The sequence below is a fragment of the Tachyglossus aculeatus genome, chromosome 9, assembly GCF_015852505.1.
Source record: "Tachyglossus aculeatus isolate mTacAcu1 chromosome 9, mTacAcu1.pri, whole genome shotgun sequence".
Lineage (NCBI taxonomy): Eukaryota > Metazoa > Chordata > Mammalia > Monotremata > Tachyglossidae > Tachyglossus > Tachyglossus aculeatus.
Genome location: NC_052074.1, coordinates 10,319,275 through 10,340,794, shown reverse-complemented (window position 1 = coordinate 10,340,794; position 21,520 = coordinate 10,319,275). Strand labels below are relative to the sequence as shown.

The 21,520-nt window shown below is 39.6% G+C and overlaps 1 protein-coding gene across 6 annotated transcripts in view; it reads left to right on the top strand.

The window, feature by feature from the left end:
• LOC119932442 (WD repeat containing planar cell polarity effector) overlaps nucleotides 1-21,309 on the top strand; it is a 158,807-nt gene extending 137,498 nt beyond the window's left edge. For all 6 annotated transcript variants that reach the window (XM_038751631.1, XM_038751630.1, XM_038751629.1 and 3 more), the window contains 4 exons: nucleotides 2,283-2,445; nucleotides 13,509-13,612; nucleotides 13,903-13,931; nucleotides 20,835-21,309. In XM_038751631.1, the coding sequence (XP_038607559.1) occupies nucleotides 2,283-2,445; nucleotides 13,509-13,612; nucleotides 13,903-13,931; nucleotides 20,835-20,885 (347 nt within the window). In that variant the 3' untranslated portion in view covers nucleotides 20,886-21,309. The remainder of the gene's footprint in view (nucleotides 1-2,282; nucleotides 2,446-13,508; nucleotides 13,613-13,902; nucleotides 13,932-20,834) is intronic.
• The last annotated feature ends 211 nt before the right edge of the window (nucleotides 21,310-21,520 follow it).

Here is a 21,520-nt window from a genome sequence, read left to right as displayed (position 1 = left end):
AACAGAGGTCCAGAGTGGTTAAGTGACTTGCCCATGGCTACATGCTGGCCAACAGCAAAACTGGAACTAGGAACAGTGCTCTTTAGATCACACTGCCAACCCAAGTAATCACAGAAATTAAAAGTATTGCTAGTATTCTCCCCTTTGCACTAATACCTCTGCCCACGGATGGAGAATCAGAATGGTCAATTTATATGCTATTGTTCCAAAAATCAGAACCAGTTTTTCCTTAGTTTTAGTTCACATTAAAAATTTGGCACTAATTACACATATATAAAGATATCACTCATGTTCAAGGACGCATACTGAAGGTGAATTTATTTGCACTGATAGGTGTAGCTAAATTCCTACCACACTTTATACGTTGAGTAGTAGTTGAGTAGTAATAGTGATGGTATTTATTAAGTGCCCACTATCCCAAGTGCTTAGTTCAGTGCTCTGCATACAGTCAGTGCTCAATAAATACAATTAAACTGATATTAAGCTCTTGAGAAAGTACAACAGGAGCATGAGACACACTACATACAAAGAGCTTACAAATATCCGAGGAGAGACTTGTGTTTGCTCTTTGCTGGATATGGAACCATATGCCCCCAAATGTTACAATCTTCCTGAAGTCGCTATTCCCAACTGCAACCTACTAAGCTGTGGGTTATGCCATTATCATTTCCTAATAACACACTGCTCTGAAACTCTGTAGGAAACTAGCCTCATTGTACATCTTTTAAAAGTTACTTCTAGTCTACCTGCTTCTCTCCCTATTCAATACAGTCAATCACCTAGTAGTAAAACATCACATCGTAATTCAGTATTGCTGGTTGGCAACGTGGCAGAATGGATGATATGGGAACAGCAAAGTGCCAAACTACTACTATTACCTACTACTCACAAATAAAATAATGTGCTAATGATCTTGAACTCATATCACAGTCACAGAGCAGGGGTAGACCACTGTTTAAAGTTTAAACCCTTGTAAACTAATCATTTTTCTCTGTATTTTAGAAGCACACCTACAAATCCACTGACTTCTCCCAGGATAATCAACCCATCAGCTAGATAACTCAGCTGGGATGAGTTAGTTTAGATTCTTTTTAGGTTCTCCCTTTCTCCCCATAAAAGTCCATCCTGTTCAGAGCATGTGCACTGCTGACTGCAACACGGTACTTCTGTTTTAAAGTTAGACACGGGGTCATTAGACTTCTGCTAATAGCTCTAGCCAATTTTGGAAGACTTGAGAACACTAACTGCAAAACTCTACACTTGTGGACTTCTATTCACAGGAGGAAAGGCCTCTCCAGAAGGTGACTTTGTGAAATGCTCAGTGAATATTTAATGATAATAATGAAATGTAATTTGATGCTGTCCTTCCCTTTTCCAAGAAAAATAAGATTCTGAAAATCTTTGCAAATAGTTCTTAGCTGGAAAAGCCTGTTTAATCTGTAATTAGTTTAAGGGACTCTACTTACCTCTAAGTCCTTTAGCGTTCAGCCCACTTTGTTGACAAGTGAGAATTATAAAGGATTTTAAAGAAAGTAGGGACTAAGACTTTGACATATTCTCTAGAGTAGTAGTAATAGTAGTATTTATTGACCACCTACTGAAGTTCGTAGGCAATACTGCAGAAACATTATACTGTACTCTCCCAAATGAGCAGAGCACTGTACTTACTGCATGCTTGGGAGAAAAACAGTACAACAGAGTTGGTAGACATGTTCCCTGCCTATAGCAAGCTTACAGTCTAAAGGAGGAGACAGACACTAATATAAATAATTTATAATATGTAATTTTTAGATATGTACATAAGTGCTGTAGAGCATAAGATGTGCCCACAATAAATTTTCATTGTAATGAGGGAGGCAAACAAATATTTTCAAGGTGGATTCATAATAAAATTGAATATATACACTGCTTTGCTCTCAATTCTTCCCACCTCCATCCACTCGCCCATGCTGTTACCCCACTTTGGACTCCCTCCTCCCCCAAATCTAACAGATTATAGCCTTCCTGAAAATACACCGTCTCCAACAGTCCGAGGAAGGGCTGGACCCACAAGCAATTTTTGAGGAAAAATAATAGGATTCCAGAGAGGAGAGCACCCACCTGATTTTAAAATCCAACACTTCTATTTGTGACCTGGACCTATCCTCTCCAACTTCTTAAAAATGTTTACGCCCATCTTCTCCCCTATTCAACTGCTAACTTCAGCCAATTGGGAATTTTTCTAAAATTCCATGTTCTTGTTTCAAGGACAGAGAATAACCATCCTTTCTATTTTTTCACAGAGCTACTGGGACCATTAGATGGAGGGGACAGGCTAACAGCAGCTTTAGATGGCCTATCTTTAAGTCCACAAGCAGAGGAGGCGCATCCAGAAAACTTCCTTCTTCCTGGCCCAGATGGGAACCCCATCTCACACTGCCCATCCCACGACAGTTCTTTTCACAGGTAAGGGATGTTGAATGGTGCTTGGCATTTTACATTGAATGACTATGGTATTTTAATACTTATTTGAATACAGACTGATGACTAGTACATCTTTATGTAGCACAAATTCTCCAATTCCAGGTTTTAGATGTTGCAGTGAGATGCACCAGAGTCAGAAAGGAGTAGGCAGCAGTGGCACAGGACTGAAAAATTAACTGGCCCAGCACTTTTAATACTGTCCTTTTTACATTCATGACTGATTCGTAGCCTCTGTATGTATTTCACTCACCCATTCTTTTTCCTGCTTAGTTTCCTTCTAATTTGCTAACCCTCTCACTGATCTTATCCTTAGTCAGTCTTTTGTTTTAGTTCCTGGCTTTCTGGCATGTGCTAGGGGCCTATATATCTACAATGTATCTAGTGAGATCTGTGAGAACATGCAACAGAGTTGAAGATTGGAAAACTGGGTTCAAATTACAGTCCTCTAGACTATAAATTGTTGTGGACAGGGAAAGTGTCTAGTAACTCTGTTACATTGTCCTCCCCCTCCTCACCCCAAGCATTTAATACAGTGCTCTACACATAGTAAGCACCTGATAAATACCAGTGATTGATTGAAATAGAATAGGGTCAGCTACACTGAATGAACAAAAGAACTGCCACCTCTATCAGGATAACTGGTCAATCAATTAATACAGTATTTATTGAGGGCCTACTCTGTGCAGAACAGTGGACTAAGTGCTTTTTATTATCAGGAGAGTCCAACAGGACTAGTAAACATGATCCCTGTACTTTACAAGGAATTACTTTAAGGAATTTACAATATGGGGAAGAGGGATACTAAAATTAATTGGCTCATTGTGGGCAAAAAAACGTGCCTACCAACTCTGTTATTGTACTTCTCGAAGAAGCAGTGTGGCTTAATGGAAAGAGCATGGGCTTGGGAGTCAGACATCATGAGTTCTAATTCTGGCTCTGCCACTTCTCAGCTGTGTGACTTTGGGAAAGTCACTTAACTTCTTTGTGCCTCAGTTACCTCATCTGTAAAATGGGGATTAAGACTGTAAGCCCCATGTGGGACAATCTGATAATCTCGTATCTAACCCACTGCTTAGAATAGTGCTCGGCACATAGTAAGCGCTTAAGAAACACTATCGTTATTGTTATTATTACTCTCCCAAATGCTTAGTAGAGTGCTCTGCACATAGTAAGCATTCAATATGACTGACTGACTAGAGGTAGAAAGAAGTAATAGGTGATAAATATATTATATAAGTGCTGTGGGGGTTTGTGAGTATATAAAGGCTTAAGTAGTACTAAAGTGGCAGCATGGAGTGGGAAGGAAAAAGGTAAATAGGATTGAGCTATTAATTTGAAAAGGCCCCCTGAAGGAGATGTGATTTCAGAGGGGCTAGAAATATAGGGGAGCAGTAATTTGCTAGATGTGAAGGGAGAAAGGAGGCTTTTTGTTTTTTATTATTTTGTGTGTATGTTTGGGTTATAAATGACATTTGTTAAGCACTTACTATGTGCCGGACACTGTACTAAACAGTGGCTGCCTGGCCAAGAGACTTAAGTCCTGAACAGAAAATACATCTATACTGTATCTTTTCCTTCTTAAAGACAGCAAGAAGTCTTATCTGAACTAACATTAAAATCAGCATTAATGTTGGGATTTGAGCAGAGGAAGGAGACTTATTTTTTTTGTAAGTTTAAGGTATATCCAGGTGGGTCACCTGTGGGTAGTATCTGTGCAGGTATATAACAAGTAAATAAAAGCATGAGGACAGTATTGGTTCAAAAGAATGACTCATCCAGCTAGTACTCTGTCTCCACAACTACGCAAATCATTACAAACCAAGACCCACAATAAACCAGATTGACCCTAAATGAAAATCAGGCCGTGGGCTAATTTAATAAATAATGAAACTGTTGCCCACAGCAACAATACATACAGAAGTACAGTTGCTTCACTATTACAACATTTTTGAAGCTGGAAAACATTATGCACCATTTGTGGGTCTGTAAAAATTTCAAAACTAGTCTAGTCCATAGATTGATTCAAAAACTAGTGTAGTCCATTCTACCTCAGGAAGGCCTGAACTTCCATCATTCTAGAGAGGTGGGTGCTATCTTATTTTTACAATATCTTCAGTGTTCAAGATCATGCTACCTTCTCTGCTAACCAGTGCCACTGATTAATAAATTCTACTGTCATGACATTATTCCTTATATCTAAAACAAATCACCCTGATGCAATTCCTTAATGTGTTCTGAAATGGCAAAGAAGACAGCTTTTCTCAAAAAGGTTTTTCTCCATTTCCCAACTCTGTAGATAAAGTTCCTTAAAATGGCACTATTGTAAGGGTGCATCCATTGCTAAGAACCTTGCTAATACATACACAGACAACCTTAGGAGTTAGCTTAGGAGTCCAAGATAAATTATGAGCAAGGGTATGGCTCCACCTCCAACATACCTACTAACATTACTTATATCAACAAATGAATTCTCAATAACAGTGGGTTTTTTTAATTCAGGAAAACTTTTTTTTAAATCAGGTATATCAAAAGATAGAACTTGAGGTTATAAATTCTAGTGCCAGCTTGTCACTATTTACTTTTGTCTTTAGGTACTGTAAAACTGGATTCCCTTTATTCGGGAACACTTCGAGACAAACATACCTACAAACATACAAACGTACATTGGCCAGACTGAATTCTAATTTAGAATTCAGCTTTCGGGCCCAGAGAAAGCCATCACAACATGGTGAGGAGGAAGGGGGAAACTGTTCTAAGGAAACATAGCACTATCAAAGAAAATTTTCTACCTCAGATGGTGACATATGCAGCAAAGAGTTCCCTCTGAGTTCTGGAAAGGAAACTGATCTTGGATAGCACTGGTGGTGGCAACAGCATAAAACTTGCCTGGATGGCAAGTGAGAGGAACATGTAATAATAATTATTATTATTATGGTACTTGTTAAATGCTTACTCTGTACCAAGCACTGTACTTAGTGCTGGGACAGATACATGATAATCAGGTCAGACATAGTCCCTGCTCCACATGGGATTCAGTTTAAATAGAAAGGAGAAATGGCATTGAATGCCCAGAGATATTATAGGTCACACAGCAGGCAAGTGGCAGAACTGAGACTGGAACCCAAGACCTCTTTCCTCCAAGCTGTGCTGCATCTATTGATACATTTTCTTTTTCTTGTAATAGTGGGATTATTATAATCTCTCACTAACTGCTTCTGCTGTATAGAGAGCATTATCCATTTGACTGTACCTTTCTGCTTCACTATCATTTTTATTGTAGGTCCAATTGAGTGGATTTAAATTCTGCTTAATGCAGCAGCAGTCCATTTGTTTAATCTGAGAAACCCAAGTATTCACCCATCTAAATACTAAGCTTGCGGTACTTTGAAATAGTCACATTATGAAACACCTGAGACACTTGAAGATTTTGCAAAAAAGCTGTTCTGTCCCATCCCTAATAATGCTTTACTCTATTGCCTTCCTTGAGGCTTGAGTGGGGAGAGGAAGGATTGTATAAGGAAAAACAAAATTGTCCTCATTTATTGGCAGCACACGCAAGTCTCTTTTTAGGTTTGCTATGTAGTAGTTAATCTGAAGTTTAGTTTCACTTCTTTTTCTTGGTTAACAAACGAACCTTTGAATACAGTTCTTTTCAAGTGAGTTTCCAAAAGTTCCTGAGTCTCTGAATCTGAGCAAATTGGTCCTTTTTTTCTTTGTTTTTGAATTTTAATACCTCTTGTCAGGTTTGTCACTGGAAGTAGAGCTTTTATGACTCAGAAGTCAAAAGGGAAGCATTATAACCTAGCTGGAAGAGCACAGGACTGGGAGTCAGAGGACCTGGGTTCTAATTCCAGCTCTGCCACTTGGCTGCTGTGTGACCTTGGGCAAATCACTTAACTTTTGTGTGCCTCCCCCTTCCTCATCTATAAAAAAGGGATTAAATCCTAATCCCTCCTACTTAAACTGTGAGTGTGATGTAGGATAGGAACTGTGTCCAACTATCTTGTAATCTACCCCAATGCTTAGTACAGTGCTTGGCACATAGTAAAGTGCTTAGCAAATACCATAATTAATTAGTTATATAAAACGACCACGCTCTTGAATGTAAATGCTCTGCCAAATAGAAATAAAGCTCCTGTCCCTTAAGTAGCCCCAGAAGAACATACAAAACAGCATTTAACGTTTAGGCCAGGCTCAGAATCCAGCCCAGTATTTCATCAACAAAAGCAGCAACAGAACATTCTCACAGACTACATGATGGTGGTAGCCTTCCTCTATTATCCTAAATTTTAGGAATTAACCAACACTCCCCCACTAACATTTTGCGTCCACATCGTTAACTTTCTCACTAATAAATTTAAAACCCCTTTAAAGGATACCCTATGAAGGAATAGTATTTATTAAGCATTCTAAGAAACTTGCAAATAGGTTAAAGAATTTGTCTCCTCTATTAGAGCTGCTACCAAGGGAAAAATAATTACAAACTAGTAAAATAACATCATGCATTCGTTTACAGTGCATTTTTACACTCTTACCAGCTACATACCTCAATTTTCACTTCCTCTACTCCAGAGTTTATTTTGGACTATTCCCCAGAATTCTTATCTGGCATTCCTATACTTCACGCTGCTGCCCGGATCATCTTTGTGCAGAAGCGCTCTGGGCATGTTACTCCCCCCCTCAAAAATCTCCAGTGGCTACCAGTCAACCTATGCATCAAGCAAAAACTCTTCACTCGCAGCTTCAAGGCTCCCCATCACCTTGCCCCCTCCTACCTCACCTCCCTTCTCTCCTTCTCCAGCCCAGCCCGCACCCTCCGCTCCTCTGCTGCTAACCTTCTCACTGTGCCTCGTTCTCGCCTGTCCCGCCGCCGACGCCCGCCCACATCCTCCCCCTGGCCTGGAATGCCCTCCCTCTGCACATCTCCGCCAAGCTAGCTCTCTTCCTCCCTTCAAAGCCCTACTGAGAGCTCACCTCCTCCAGGAGGCCTTCCCAGACTGAGCCCCCTTTTTCCTCTCCCCCTCCCCATTTCCCCGGCCCTACCTCCTTCCCCTCCGCACAGCACCTGTATATATGTTTGTACAGATTTATTACTCTATTTTACTTGTACATATTTACTATTCTATTTTGTCTATGATGTGCATCTAGCTTTTACTTCTATTTATTCTGATGACTTGACACCTGACCACATGTTTTGTCTTGTTGTCTGTCTCCCCCTTCTAGACTGTGAGCCCATTGTTGGGTAGGGACTGTCTCTATGTGTTGCCAATTTGTACTTCCCAAGCGCTTAGTACAGTGCTCTGCACACAGTAAGCACTCAATAAATACGACTGAATGAATGAAATTCCTATTGCACTCTCTTCTCAGTCACTAATGCTAATTCTAAATCAGCAACCACAAACATCTTCTGCAAATCATGATTCTCCGAACCATGGATAGCTCATTGATCATTTCAAAATGCTTTCCTCTTTGAAAGAAGTAGATAGATGAAAAGGACTAGGTTGTTGAAGAAGGTTCAAGGGATATGTGTGTGATCCTTAATATCTATATAACCCTTCCTGTATTACCTTTTGCTAAGCACTCAATAAATGCTAGTGAATTGATCCTAATGTTAGTGTTAGTGTTAATGTTAGTTAGTTATTAACTAACATTAATAAATGTTAGTGATTGATCCTAAACTTTGGATATGAATGTGTTTGGTTTTCTTTGCATTATGGCTGAAATCAAACAGTCTATTAAAAATTTACTTAACAAAAACAAAATCAATCATTTATAGAGTTCTTAGTTTATGAGAACACTACACTGTTTGGGAGAGTACAATATAATTAGTAGACATGATTCCTACCCTCAAGAACCATACATTCAGTAGGGGTGACAGACAAAATAAGCTATAAGATGGTGGGGACTGGTCATTGGGAGATTATTGACACTGTAGTTACTGTAATTATTTTTCAACTACTGTTAAATGACTTTCAAGAAAATTTCCCTGTAGTTTTTTGATCATATTTATATGAGGCCAAATAAACATTTCCAAGGAAAACAAAGACTAATAACAGGATTAAGCACAAGCCTTCACTGTCCAGCCAATTCCCAAAGGATATCTTGGATCCAACTCAGGTTGTCATATTAGGCCATAGTTTTTGCTTGGAAATAAGCAAATAAGTCCACTACGCAAAGAAACGAAAGACTTAAATAAGAGTATCAGAGAATATGAAGTCCCTTACTCTGTAGAAGCCTTTGCAGGGAAGTCAAAGGTCAGATTCTAGGGGTCATACCTTCCTCCATTATAGTCCATTTTATCTTCTTTTGTACTATTCACCCAACACAAGTAGCCAAACTGCCTCCAAAGGGGCTTCTCCCGAATAAACAATCTACAATCATGGTTTGGGATTTTCACTTTCTCCAAGGTGGGAAGGAAGGGAAGAGGACCCCAGAAAGATGTTCCAAAGAGAAAGAAAAACTTGCCTTTTATCCTGACTTATGAATTCCCTAAAGTCTGTCTGAGACCAGTGAAAATAATTTTTCCAGCTTGATAAAGCTAATTCCAAAAAAATCAAGAAATAGGAGTACAAGTACCTACCTACATAACCATATTTCTTCCACCAAGGCCTACTGGAGTATGACAGAACTCCTCTCCACAGCCTCTTTTGGCTTGTCTCCTCCCTATGATAACATCATCTGAGAAGGAAGAAATGGGGGAAGTGTCCTTGAAGCCTCCCAAGGAGTACAATCCCCAGAGAAACTGCAGGGCTATTTGGGAAGATTTCTCTTCCCATAAAATGACTTGTTGCTGAGGTGAAAGTGGCTTAGGATACTTGCTCTCGCAAGGCTAAAAGTAGGGGATAAGAAGAGACAGATGGAGAGGAGAAGGAGGAAAAGTTAAGGTTCACATGTCCCTAGGGTGAAGCCAAATAGCCTCAGGTCTTTTTGGGCAGATTTAGAGATGTACCTGGAGCAAGTTTTCAAACATTTTTCAAGAGCATCCCAGAATAGGATTTTATTTTGGGGACCTAAATGTTTATCTTTCCTGTTTTGTTGCTTATAGAGACAATAAGGAGCTTAAAAACAAATGTTCTGGATCAAAAAATGGGCATGTGATGTGTGTGGGGGTGCGTGTGCGCACACACATGCACGTGCATGGTGGGGGAGTAATAAATGCTTATGTGCCAAGCACTGTTCAAAGTGATGGAATAATCAGGTCACACATGGGGCCTCACTGTCTAAATTGGAGGGAGAATGGGTATTGAATCCCCATTTTATAGATGAGGGAACTGAGGCACAGAAAAGTTAAGTGATTTGCCCACAGTCACACAACAGACAAGTGGCAGAGCTGAGATTAGAAACCAGGTCCTCTGACACCCAATCCAGTAGTCTTTCCACTACTCCATGCTGAGAGAGAGAGAGAAAGAGAGAGAGAGAGAGAGAGAGAGAGAGAGAGAGAGAGAGAGAGAGAGAGAGAGAGAAAGTGTAAGAGATGCACACCCTATGCTTTGAAGATTAGGCTACTGATGATATTATCCTATCCCTGTGTGCAAGAGTGCCTAAGAAGGTGGATGTGTAACTGACATTCCCTTCCATATCATTTGCACAAAAGGATGCCAACTTGTGCTTCCCAAGCGCTTAGTACAGTGCTCTGCACACAGTAAGCGCTCAATAAATATGATTGATTGATTGATTGATAGGTTCTGTGTTTATCCCCAAAGGACCCATCTGTTTTTGAGCCTGCCTTTTGGTGCCCAGACTTTACACAGCCACTGTTCAAAGACAGCTGCTCCTCTCCATGTGGCTGCCCATCAGCCTGGTCTGCCTTCAGAAGTAGACTCAGAACAATCCATTCCTTCACATGGTTTGAAACTGTGCTTCGTTATGTCTTTAAATCATTTATTCTGCCCTCCGTATTTGCCTACAACCCCTTTCAGTTGCAGTTGCTTTGGGTATCCTGTTACTATCCATTCTCCTCATCTGCCCCACCCAGTAAAGCTGTGTTGCTGTGAGTACTGCTTCAATGCCAATGAGCTGACTTGTTCCAGGGCCTTGCTGTGGTAATCCCGTCCTGCTATATAATATTGTGTATGGCTGGTTGGTGACATTGGTGAAGCCGCTCAAAAAGTTGGGTGTGCTTGGACTATATGGTGCATTACTAAATTTAAAAAGAAGCAAATGTAAATTACTTCAAAACACTTGATATTAATTTCATTAAATCTGCAACTATTACCTTCACTTCCTTTTTATATCTATTTGTAATTTTCCTTTTTAAATTAACTTCATTGTCAACGTTTTGAGGTAGTCTCATTAACAATGAATAACTGAGTCTCCTAACACAATCTAACCCATTCTGACCTCAATTGACAATAAAACTATTTCTACCAACTACTTGAAAAATGTAGAAAAAGATTTAAAGATCTCCTCTGAAAAACTCAGTGTCTATTCTTGTTAGTATAGCTGAGATGGGAATAATGCAAAGTCCACGACTAGTCTATCAATAACTGAATAAACATTCAAATACCAATAAGTGTTCAAAAAACAGTTCTATTTGTGGTAAACACACTTTCTTGTTGAAACATATTAGTATCCCAGGTTAATCGTAACTAACAGTTTACTATTTGTAAGGCTCAACCCTTGTATCAACGTTGAAATTTCAGTGTTATTTTAAAAAATGAGCCTTCATGCAAGATCAGTTATTCTTTTAAAAGAAGATATTCTCCTAAAATGGCATTGTGAAACGATGCCTGTCATGGGAAAACAAACATGACAGAATAAAGAAAAAAAAAGACGTAGTGCGAACAGGACGACAGGTCCCACAACGACCTTTTCACAGGCACCCACAGATGAACTTCACCGCCAGAGGCAGATGCTTTTAGTTTGAAAGACAAATAAATAATGTTATTGAGCCATACTATGGCTTATTATCATTGTCAACAAAAAAAAAATCAGGTGCCCATTTGCACTCACATAAGTCATGTATTTGATGGAATTTTCAGCACTTGCAAAACAGGGAAAATTGGAAACAGAGAGCCTTGGCAATTGATTTACTAAAACATTTTATAATCTATAGCTCATGAATGTTGACTCAAAACAAACGGTCACTGCTGACAATAAAACCTAACAATTATTTTACGTTGATTCAATTTGGCCCAGCCCAGGTTAACCTTGTTTACTCATCTCGAACCTTTAATTCATTTTAACTTGGCACAAGAAAGGAACATGTGGCAAAATATGCAAGAGGACCATTTCTACATCTTAGACCGAGATAAATGTAGTACTACATTGAGCACTTCCAATATACTGAACTCTTAGGTAGATGTAAATGCGTTAGAACTGGTTACATTTCTTTTATCCCCAATGGACTTTTCCTATTTGTCGGCTATAAAACTAACAGCTGAATATAAGTAATGTCTTCTAAGCCCTGGGATATATCGGAAATCCTCTAGCATTGGCCAATTTTAAAGATACATCCAAAGAGGATGGACATTTTAAGCTCTTTTAAAACATAAAAATAGAAGGGTTTCAGCAATTTGGCTGCCAAAAAGGCAGTTTATGGGTCTCCTCCAAATCTGGGGCTATGTGTAAGAAAGCTGATCAAGATACTATGGGAAAGATAATGGGGTCAGAGAGCAAAAAGAATCTCTCCATTTTCTACCCAGCTTAATCTGGTCTCCAATGAAGTTTCTTAGTTTCTTTTGCTGAGCCAATAAAGCTTAGTGTGATGGACCAGTTACATTATTTGAGCTTTACTATCGCTCAGGGAAAGCTGATGACTAACAGAGTTGCTTTATAGATTCACAGCTGCCTGAATAACCTTCACAGTACTAGAACTATGAAGACAAAGACCTAGCAAAATCCAGATCTCTTTGTAACTGTTATAATATTTTCATGAATATAGACTTTTTCATTCTACAGTGTGTCATTATAATAATCATAATAAGCATTTATCATAACTGGACTTCAAACAATAATAACCTAAGGTATCACAGGGTTTTCACTAAATGGAATCCTTTCTCTAGCTGGCTCAGAGGGTTAAAAGCCAGTATTAAAAGCCAGTGTTAAAGATAATATTACCCTTCGAGATTAATGGAAACCCTTCACCCAACAATCAGTTTGATTTTAAAATATTAATCAATGACCTAAACTAGCCTATCAACTAAAAGTGTCCAGGAAAGCATTCTATGCCCAGTTATTCAGTTCTAAAGCTCTGTTTCTATTTCCTCTTTGTGCTGTGCTGTGGAATGGGAGAGCTGTATCAATGATATGGATGACTGAGGGGGGGCAAAAAGAAATTTCACCACTAAGGAAAGCAATAGTAAAATCTGGCCTTAAAAATTGAGACTTACAATACAATCTATGTAAGAACATAACAATGCAGAAATACTGACCACTTATGAATTTTCTATTTTATACTCCTGAGTCTGCGTCGCCAGGAAACTCTAGGATGCTAATGCAGCAACTGATGATAATAATGCCTCATAAAACCTGGGCTGTTTGATTTTGAGAAGAAATTTTCCTTCATTAGCATTAAATGTGGAAAGAGATTGAAGACAATGAAAAAGGAATGCTTAAAATGCAAACCCCAGAACTGACAGAGGTTCCTTTTGGTCAAGTCAAAGCTCATATTTTATATTTAAATGTCCATTTTAAGAATGGGAAAACTGGAGTCCTGGGAATGGCATCCTGTTTTCTTGGTCTTCTGGCATCTTAATGACTACTTATTCCTTAGAATTGTCTCAATGTAAAACATTCCATTTGTGTGTTAGGTTGCATCCAGAAGATCTTCATATTGTTCTGCTTAACAAAACCCTTAACAGCATGAAAAACAAGAGCCTTGCACCATGTTTTTGACTGACAGAGTAGTCACAGAATGACTCCAAGGGCAAGAGAGTTTTCATAGTAACACTGTCAACAAACAGAAAAGCATCAGATAAAAAGGTGCTTCACTTGGAAAGCTGAACTATTCAGACTGCTACTCTCTTGACAAGATGTAAACAAATAAAATTACTTTTTTCCCTATTATGTGTCTTCATCTGTTTATCTTGATCCTCCTTCACAAGACCTACATATTCTAGACAAGTAGCTGACAAAGAGCATGAACCTGAAAAGGACATCTATGCTTCATCCCTGATGGATAAGACAGGTGTAGGCTGGAATTCAGGAGGTAAGTTTTCAAATCAATATGGCAGGTATTAAACCCCATGGTACCTTTTCTCACACACACACACACACACACACACACACACACACACACACACACACACAGATGGAGCTTGATGTTCATTGTTTGATTTCAATATTAGTCTAGTTTTTGCTAAAGCTGTTTAAACACCTGACTGCCTCTAGGTTGTAATAGCAATTCTTTAAACAAAATTGAGTCAACGAATGTAAAAGACATATACTTTCCATACCATAATGTGAATTTCATAACACTGTGATATTTTGTTTTAAAAGGAGACCTGGGAGAAGATTACTTAGAAGAGGTAAACACATTTTTTCATTTTGCTTGTTAGTAGATCTCACTGGCCCACAAAAAACAATGTAAAGTGTTTACTTTTAAACTTTTTATGTACAGCTTGTTTATTGACAAATAAATTGATGTGTGATCTAAGCACTTGTAGCCAAGCAGCTGCAGTATAAGAACCATGATAACCAGCTCTTAATTCAAAGTGTGTGGAGAGTTCATCAACCTTTGAAATAATCACTCCAAGTTACAATCTGTGTACAGCGGTAAGCCCGGTTCAGTAGTTATATCTCTACTGTGTATGTTTTGGGGTATGCTAGAAAAAGCCTCCAGGATGAAATAATGATAGGAACATTAGCCATATTTGGAATTTTCGTGCTTCTTAAATATTTAATCTGTTTGGCCTCTTTATTTCCTACAAGCTGTGAAATGCTGTGCACATATTTTCCATTATCGTAAGCAGCTTGCAATTAAATGGTAGATTACGAAGGCAAAAGTTATTCTAACCACATGCTTGTCCTCGCTTTTTCTAGATTTGATCTTAAGATGCACCTAGACCATGCAGAAAAAACCTTATCCTCTCTGAACCCTCTGAAGTCCCTATTGATCAAATAATCAATGGTATTTATCGAGCACTTACTATGTGCAGAGCACTGTACTAAGTGCTTGGGAGAGTAATAATAATGTTATCTGTTAAGCGCTATGTGCCAAGCACTGTTCTAAGCACTAGACAATACAACAGAATTGGCAGACATGTTACCTGGCCATAACAAGTTAATGGTCATTGGGGATTAGGCTGAGTTTAGCACTTATGTACATATCTGTAATTTATATATTGATATTAATGTCTGTCTCCCCCTCTAGACTTTAAGCTTGTCATGGGCAAGAATATGTCTGCTATCTTGTCATACTGTACTCTCCCAAGCGCTTAATACTGTGCTCTGCGCACAGTAAGCGTTCAATAAATACAACTGACTGCCTGATTGGCTTGGATGTGTGTCCAGGTCTGACCCAACACAGCTCCATTACAGTAGCCCCACTCTCTGACTTAAAAGGCCCAGTAAATATTTCGAATACTAACACAGTTTAAATGCAAACTATAAGGGCACCATTTTAGGAACGGAGGAAAAAAAGAAATGAATAATCTTAGAAATGTTTTTATAGACACACTGTTACTTTTCTTACTGGTTGCTAATTAGGTTCTATGTTGAGCTGTTGGCAAAGAGATGTAATAGAACAAACCTGATACAGTGACTCTTCATAGGGTCATCAATACTGCCAAAACCATTAACCAAAACTACTGCAGTTTCCTAAAGTAGATTATTAAAATCCATCTGCTGAAGTAGTTGCCAGTTAAGCCCATTGTGAGTTAACTGTTGGGAATTGTTCTTGAAGGTAAAAACAAAAGTTGATTTCTATTTGCTTATTGCTATTATTTGCATGTTGAGGGCAGGGAACATATCTACCAATTCTGTTATATTGTGCTTTCCCAAGTGCTTAGTACAGTGCTCTTCCTTCAGTAAGCATTCAATAACTTAGAGAAGCAGCGTGGCTCGGTGGAAAGAGCACGGGCTTTGGAGTCAGAGGTCAGGGGTTCGAATCCCAGCTCCGCCAAATGCCTGCTGTGTGACCTTGGGCAAGTCACTTAACTTCTCTGAGCCTCAGTTACCTCATCTGTAAAATGGGGATTGACTGTGAGCCCCACGTGGGACAACCTGATCACCTTGTAACCTCCCCAGCGCTTAGAACAGTGCTTTGCACATAGTAAGCGCTTAACAAATGCCATTATTATTAATAACTATGATTGATTATTGGTGCGGAGTACCTTACTGACAAATATATTTTGAATAATTGCTCAGTTAGCTTAAGGAGTTCTAGAGGTAAATGAGCTGAAAGCTACAATTTAATGGCACCTAGATTCTCCTCGGCTTTTCTCCTCTACCTGCCTGTTTTCCCCTTCTCTATTTTCTGCCAAGCTTTTCGCTCACTTTTTGCTCTGAACCTTTGGTGTTCTAAGGAGCCTGAAACCCTCTCCCACTTTGTGTTCTCAGTAGCGTTAGCACTCTTTTCTGCATTGTTTCTAGGCTTGCTCTGAGCCATTTTGAAGCCATATTATTCCAGTTCACCTTCTACACCTCCCTTTACCTTAGTTTGAGTATGCTCAGAGGTGCCTAGACTAATGTACTACTTTTCATTCATGTTAAAACTTGACAAAGGAAATAGGCACAAAGACATTCCCTATTAGCCAAACAGTGAATCAATCTTTGACATTTATTGAGTGCTTACTATGTGCAGAGCACTGTATTAAGCACTTGAAAGAGTACAACAGAGTCAGTAGACATGTTCCCTGCTATCAAGGAGTTTAGCGTCTAGATGAAAATCAAATTAGACGGTTAGAGGGCTTCACACAGACTTATTCACTGCACAGTTAATTATAAAACAGGACTTTGATGATGTGTTTTCACTTTCTAGTTATAGCATGATCATGGGACAAAATTTGAACCTTCCAGAGAAAATACTCTAAAAAGACTTGAGGATACAATTTTGCTCACTACAGTAAAAGTCAATCGTTACTGAGTATCAAAGGGAACTGTAGTTTTAAAAAGTGTCTGAATGAAGCAAATAACCATTATAAGAAATCAATTCAAAACAGAACAGACCTTTCTTTAAAAGCTCTCTGTAGTATAAGGGGTTGTACACCTCAGGAGCCTGCAGCTAAGGCATTCCAGTAATTCAGTGGAGAATCAAACAGCAAGGAGTTAGAGTCCCCTGTCAGCCCCAGGTAGATGCTAGAAGATAACATCTGCACATACATTAAGCACAAAGGTACAGCCTGTTGGGCTGCACGAAAACACTTTAATGAATAATTGTTAAATGCTTACTATGCATCAAGCACTCTGTACTAAGCACTAGGTTAGGTAGATGCAAGATAATCAGGTCAGACAGAGAGCCCCTTGCCCCACAGAGAGCTCACAATCTAAGTAGGAGGGAGAGCAGGTAATTAATCTTTTAGATTGTGAGCCCACTGTTGGGTAGGGACTGTCTCTGTATGTTGCTAATTTGTACTTCCCAAGCGCTTAGTACAGTGCTCTGCACACAGTAAGCACTCAATAAATGCGATTGATTGATTGATTGATTAATCCCCATTGTCCAGAGGAGGAAGCTGAAGGCCACAGGAGGTCACCCAGCAGGAAAGAGGCAGAGCCAGAATTAGGACCCTCCCAGACCTGGGCTCTGCCCACTAGGCCATTCTGCTTCCCATGAGTGTGCAAACTCACATATGTTGTCTTTGGTCTGTGTCAGTACTAGGGGGAAGGGGGAACCAACCTCTCCTTCTCTAAGTACACGTCAGAGTCCCAGTCCTCTAGCCTCAAATTGTCGGGGAACTAGCAGAAACGGCTTTTAGCTTTACTCTGAACTTACCTACCCCCAACCCTGGGCAACCTCAGCAGGGTCTGACCAGGGCTTAATAAACCAGACTCTGTATATTTCCCCCAGTGAATGCCGTACCTGGTCTGAGAGTTGTGTACAAGGTCCACTGGAGCCTGGGATTGGGAAGAAGTAATGGAATCTGAGGTCTGGAAACACTAGGAGCATATGGAGCCCAAGAGGATTTGTTTGTTCCTTTCTCTGGCTCTGGTGCCGCCCATCCCCAAATCCGGTTTCATCCCGAACACAATGGAATGGATGGTAGAACGGGACTGGTATGTCGGCACTGACGATGAAGGAGGTAGAGATTGCAGGTCCTCTTCCCACATACCCAGCACTTACATCATACCTTTTCCACAGCCCACACCAAAACCCAAATCACCCCCTGCTTCCCATTCTACACTGGAGATTGCCAAGAGCAGGGGAGAGATGGTTCAATAATAGCCAGGGGTCAGGGTCTGGGAAGGGAACTAACCCGAGAAGGAAGAAGGATTTCAATCCCTGGCTTCTCTTCCTCCCAAGCCAGTTTTTGGAGCCTGGGTGCTGATAGAAATGGAGCTGTAACATTCCAAACAGAAGACAAGTGACAGTCAAGTGGCTGCTTCTAAGTGTTCTTCCAGCATTCCTCACTTAAAAAAAAAAAAAAAAAAAAAAAAAACCACTGCACGCCACAGGCAGGCCTACATAATGGATATAATTCAAAGGGAAGGGATCTGGTGTCACCCAGAATTAGGTAACAGCTTGGGGTGGGGCACACAAAATGTACTTAGGTGAATGTAGAAATCAATTGAGGGACTTGGGAAAACCCTTTTGTTGCTCAGAAAATTACTACAAGAATTAACATGCAACTTTATTGTCAAGAGTGAGCACCCGTTCCAACTCTTAGTGAAACTCAGTTGTGACTTGCAGCCATAATTTCCTATCTTCCCAAACAAAATCGTCTAATGAAATGAGGTAGAAAAGGTGAAGTGGGTACTGGAAGGAAAAGAAAATTTCAAAAGCAATTATGTCAGGAACCATAGGTTTATTTCTATCCTGCATGAGCATACTGTCTGAAGGATCTTGGCAGTAATACTACCAATCCATTTTATTTATCTAGCTTCCTACAAAAGGAATTGAACCCAATCTTCTCTGGTTCCTAAATGAACCAAATACATTAGCTCTTTAGGCCATTAATGCAGGACTGGACAGTCCCCCAACATGAGTAGCAAGGGCTGGCATCAAGTCTCTGGCCATGACAAGGACATTAAAAGCAACTTCTGCACCTGTAGCTCACTTCTGATTTGGTGGGACCTCTTCACCACCTCTTTAGCCGTTCCCTTCCAGATAGGAGAGGCACCACGGGAAGCCAGGTCATGGATCTGGTGTCTGGAATTGCAGCCTCACGCTGCCACAGGTGGGAGTGGCAGCAATTGTTGCGTGGTCACATTTCCCTAAGGGGAACCTGGCATGCTCTGTACTCCCCTGGCCCCCCTAGGATTGTGTGTAGTAAACATTTCTGGGTGCTGATCCGTGCGGTAGTGCACTAAACTGTCCCGTGGTGGCCTGAAAGAGTTAGCATCAGTCGCTAAGCACCTAACATATAATCGGGGCAGAGTTGAACTCAGAAGGAAAGTGGGCTCAGTACTTCACTCTAACTCTCAAAACACCCTTATGAGGAAGTATTCGTCTATCAGTGGCCTTTATTGAGCACTTACTGTGTGCAGAGTTCTGTACTAAGTATAATAGAAAGAGGTGGGGAGAAAGACATGTTAAATTAGAGAGTCAAGATGGTCAACTACTGAAGGAATTACTAAGAGAAGTTATGGAATCACTTTCTCTAAAGATCTTTAAACCTATAGCAGACTCTTAACTGCCTTAATTTTAGATAAAAAGTCTTTCTGAAAGGCAGGGTATGAGCTAGATCACCTCTTAAATGTAGTTGAGTCTCTGATCTCCATTTTAGAACTGAGAGAACAGATTAGAAGTGTTAAACTCTAGGGGCTCTCTGGTGGCCTTCTACTATGACAGCAACCACCACAAATGACCCTTTCCTACCTGTCTTCCAGTGGTTGTAGTACTGTGCCTGGATCTAACAGCAGGAAGGTATCCTCAAATCGTAAAAATATATTCCCTTTAAGTCCCAGGAAGGCATCAGTGATCATCTCCAGCAGCTGTTAAAATGGCCTGGGTCATGAGACAAGTAGCACCAAGGCCAGAATTCAGGTTTCCTAATGACCATGCCAGTGGTCTATTGTCTAAATTTTATCGCAATACTTTACATTCCAAATGGTGGTGTTCTGGAAAATGCTCATGAAAAAAAAAAAAATGAAACCTACCTAAACTGTAGTGAACTTGCCAGCCCACACGTAAGCCCCAGGCAGCTTTGTTACTCATTCTTCTTGGTACCAGTTTTTCCAGGTTTGTCTTTTTTTGTTCTGTGTACAGCAGGACATACCAGCCTATGTACCCATACCCATTTCCCTTCCTTTACAAGCCCACATTATTTTTCTTTGCCTTTGAACTATATGCAAGTAGTCACACCTCTTCGTGATGCAATGACTGGAAGGCTTTATTAATTTAAAAAAAACTTTCTATTTTTCAGACTACGAATTTTCCTGAATTTAATGCAACTTTGTTACTTTTGAAATTAAAATTGAGATGTACTGCACTGTAATGAGATTTTTAAACTCTCCTCTTCTGTAATATTGCTAATGTACCATTGTTTGTACTCAACCTAGCGATCTCAGCACAGATTTTTCTCCTTACCTGTCTTGACTTTCACCTTCACTTTTTTTCACGGCTTAAATCTCTAAGCTCTCATTTCCTCTTTTCCCACTCCCTTCTGCATCGCTTTGATTTGCTCCCTTTATTCAGCCCTCAAGTCCCACAGCACTTATGCACATATCCATAATTTATTTACTTATATTAATGTCTGTCTCCCCCTTGACTGTACATTTGTTGTGGGCAGGGAAAATGTCTACCAACTGTTATATTGTACTCTCCCCAAGCACTTAATACAGTGTTCTGCACACAGTAAGCACTCAATACGATTGACCTCTAACTTCCAGCCCATGCTGCTGATTGTAATATACGATCCTGTTACAAAATTTTCTGCTTTTATTAAATTACTCAAAATAGTTGGAATTAACAAGTCCACTTTCCCTGCCTCTACTTGCCTCCTATCCTTCCCATTTGATTAACATAGAAAACTACAATTCGCTGTTGTAAAAATAAAATTTGCCGCTTTTCACCAATAATAATCTCTCTTAAAACCTCAATTTAGGAGCTGTTCCTCTTTTGTCTTTTCTGAACCTTCCCAGTTCTATTTCATTTTATTAATACTAAAAAACAGTTTTGAGTTATTTGTATGAAAATCCTTCTGCAACGTTTTACTGTGTAACAGATATACTAAAACAAAGACATTTTGACAAGATAAATATATAACTGTTTTGAAATGTTAAAAATTCCCATTACTCAAATCTGCTATTATTTTTATTTCCTCTTTTTGCAGGAAACTGGAGATGGTGGTTCTTTAAGAATGGTTCATTTTGGCTTAGTGTAAATAAGAACAACTTTGTCACCAAATATGAAAACGTTATTTACAAATGTAATATTAAAATGAACACAAATGACCTTCCTGAACAGTTGACCATCTAACCAGGGGAATTCACACATTTTCATAAATGTGGATGCCTGTAAGAGTCTGGACATTGTAACTGGGTGGTGAACTTGAGTTAAACAAGCAGTTCTTGAATATCCACAGACTGATTATTCAGTTTATGGATAGCATGCCTTTAGGCCATTTCACTGTTCATTAGCAGGAGAGGCTAGGCAAGATCAGAAGATTGGTAGCTCTGAGTATTATTTGATGAGTTTGGATTAAAATCTTTAGTTCAACCATGTCAAACAAATTCCTGTGGATGACCACATAGGCAGTTACAGTCATAAAGAAGCTACAAGTTACTAATAAACTGCTAATCACTGGTCGTGTTTTGGTCATTATTTTGTTGCAGTTATATCATTAATATGCAAGGTTTCTGTAAGGGCAGGGGCAATGGTCTAAGAAAGAAGAAAAGACAAAGTGAGAAGTATAGAGATGCATGAAAGACAAGGAATGTGAGAGATACATACAGAGAACAAAATGGACTGGGAAAGAGAGAGGCAGAAAAATAGGTGCAGAGAGAATTTAAAAAGCCA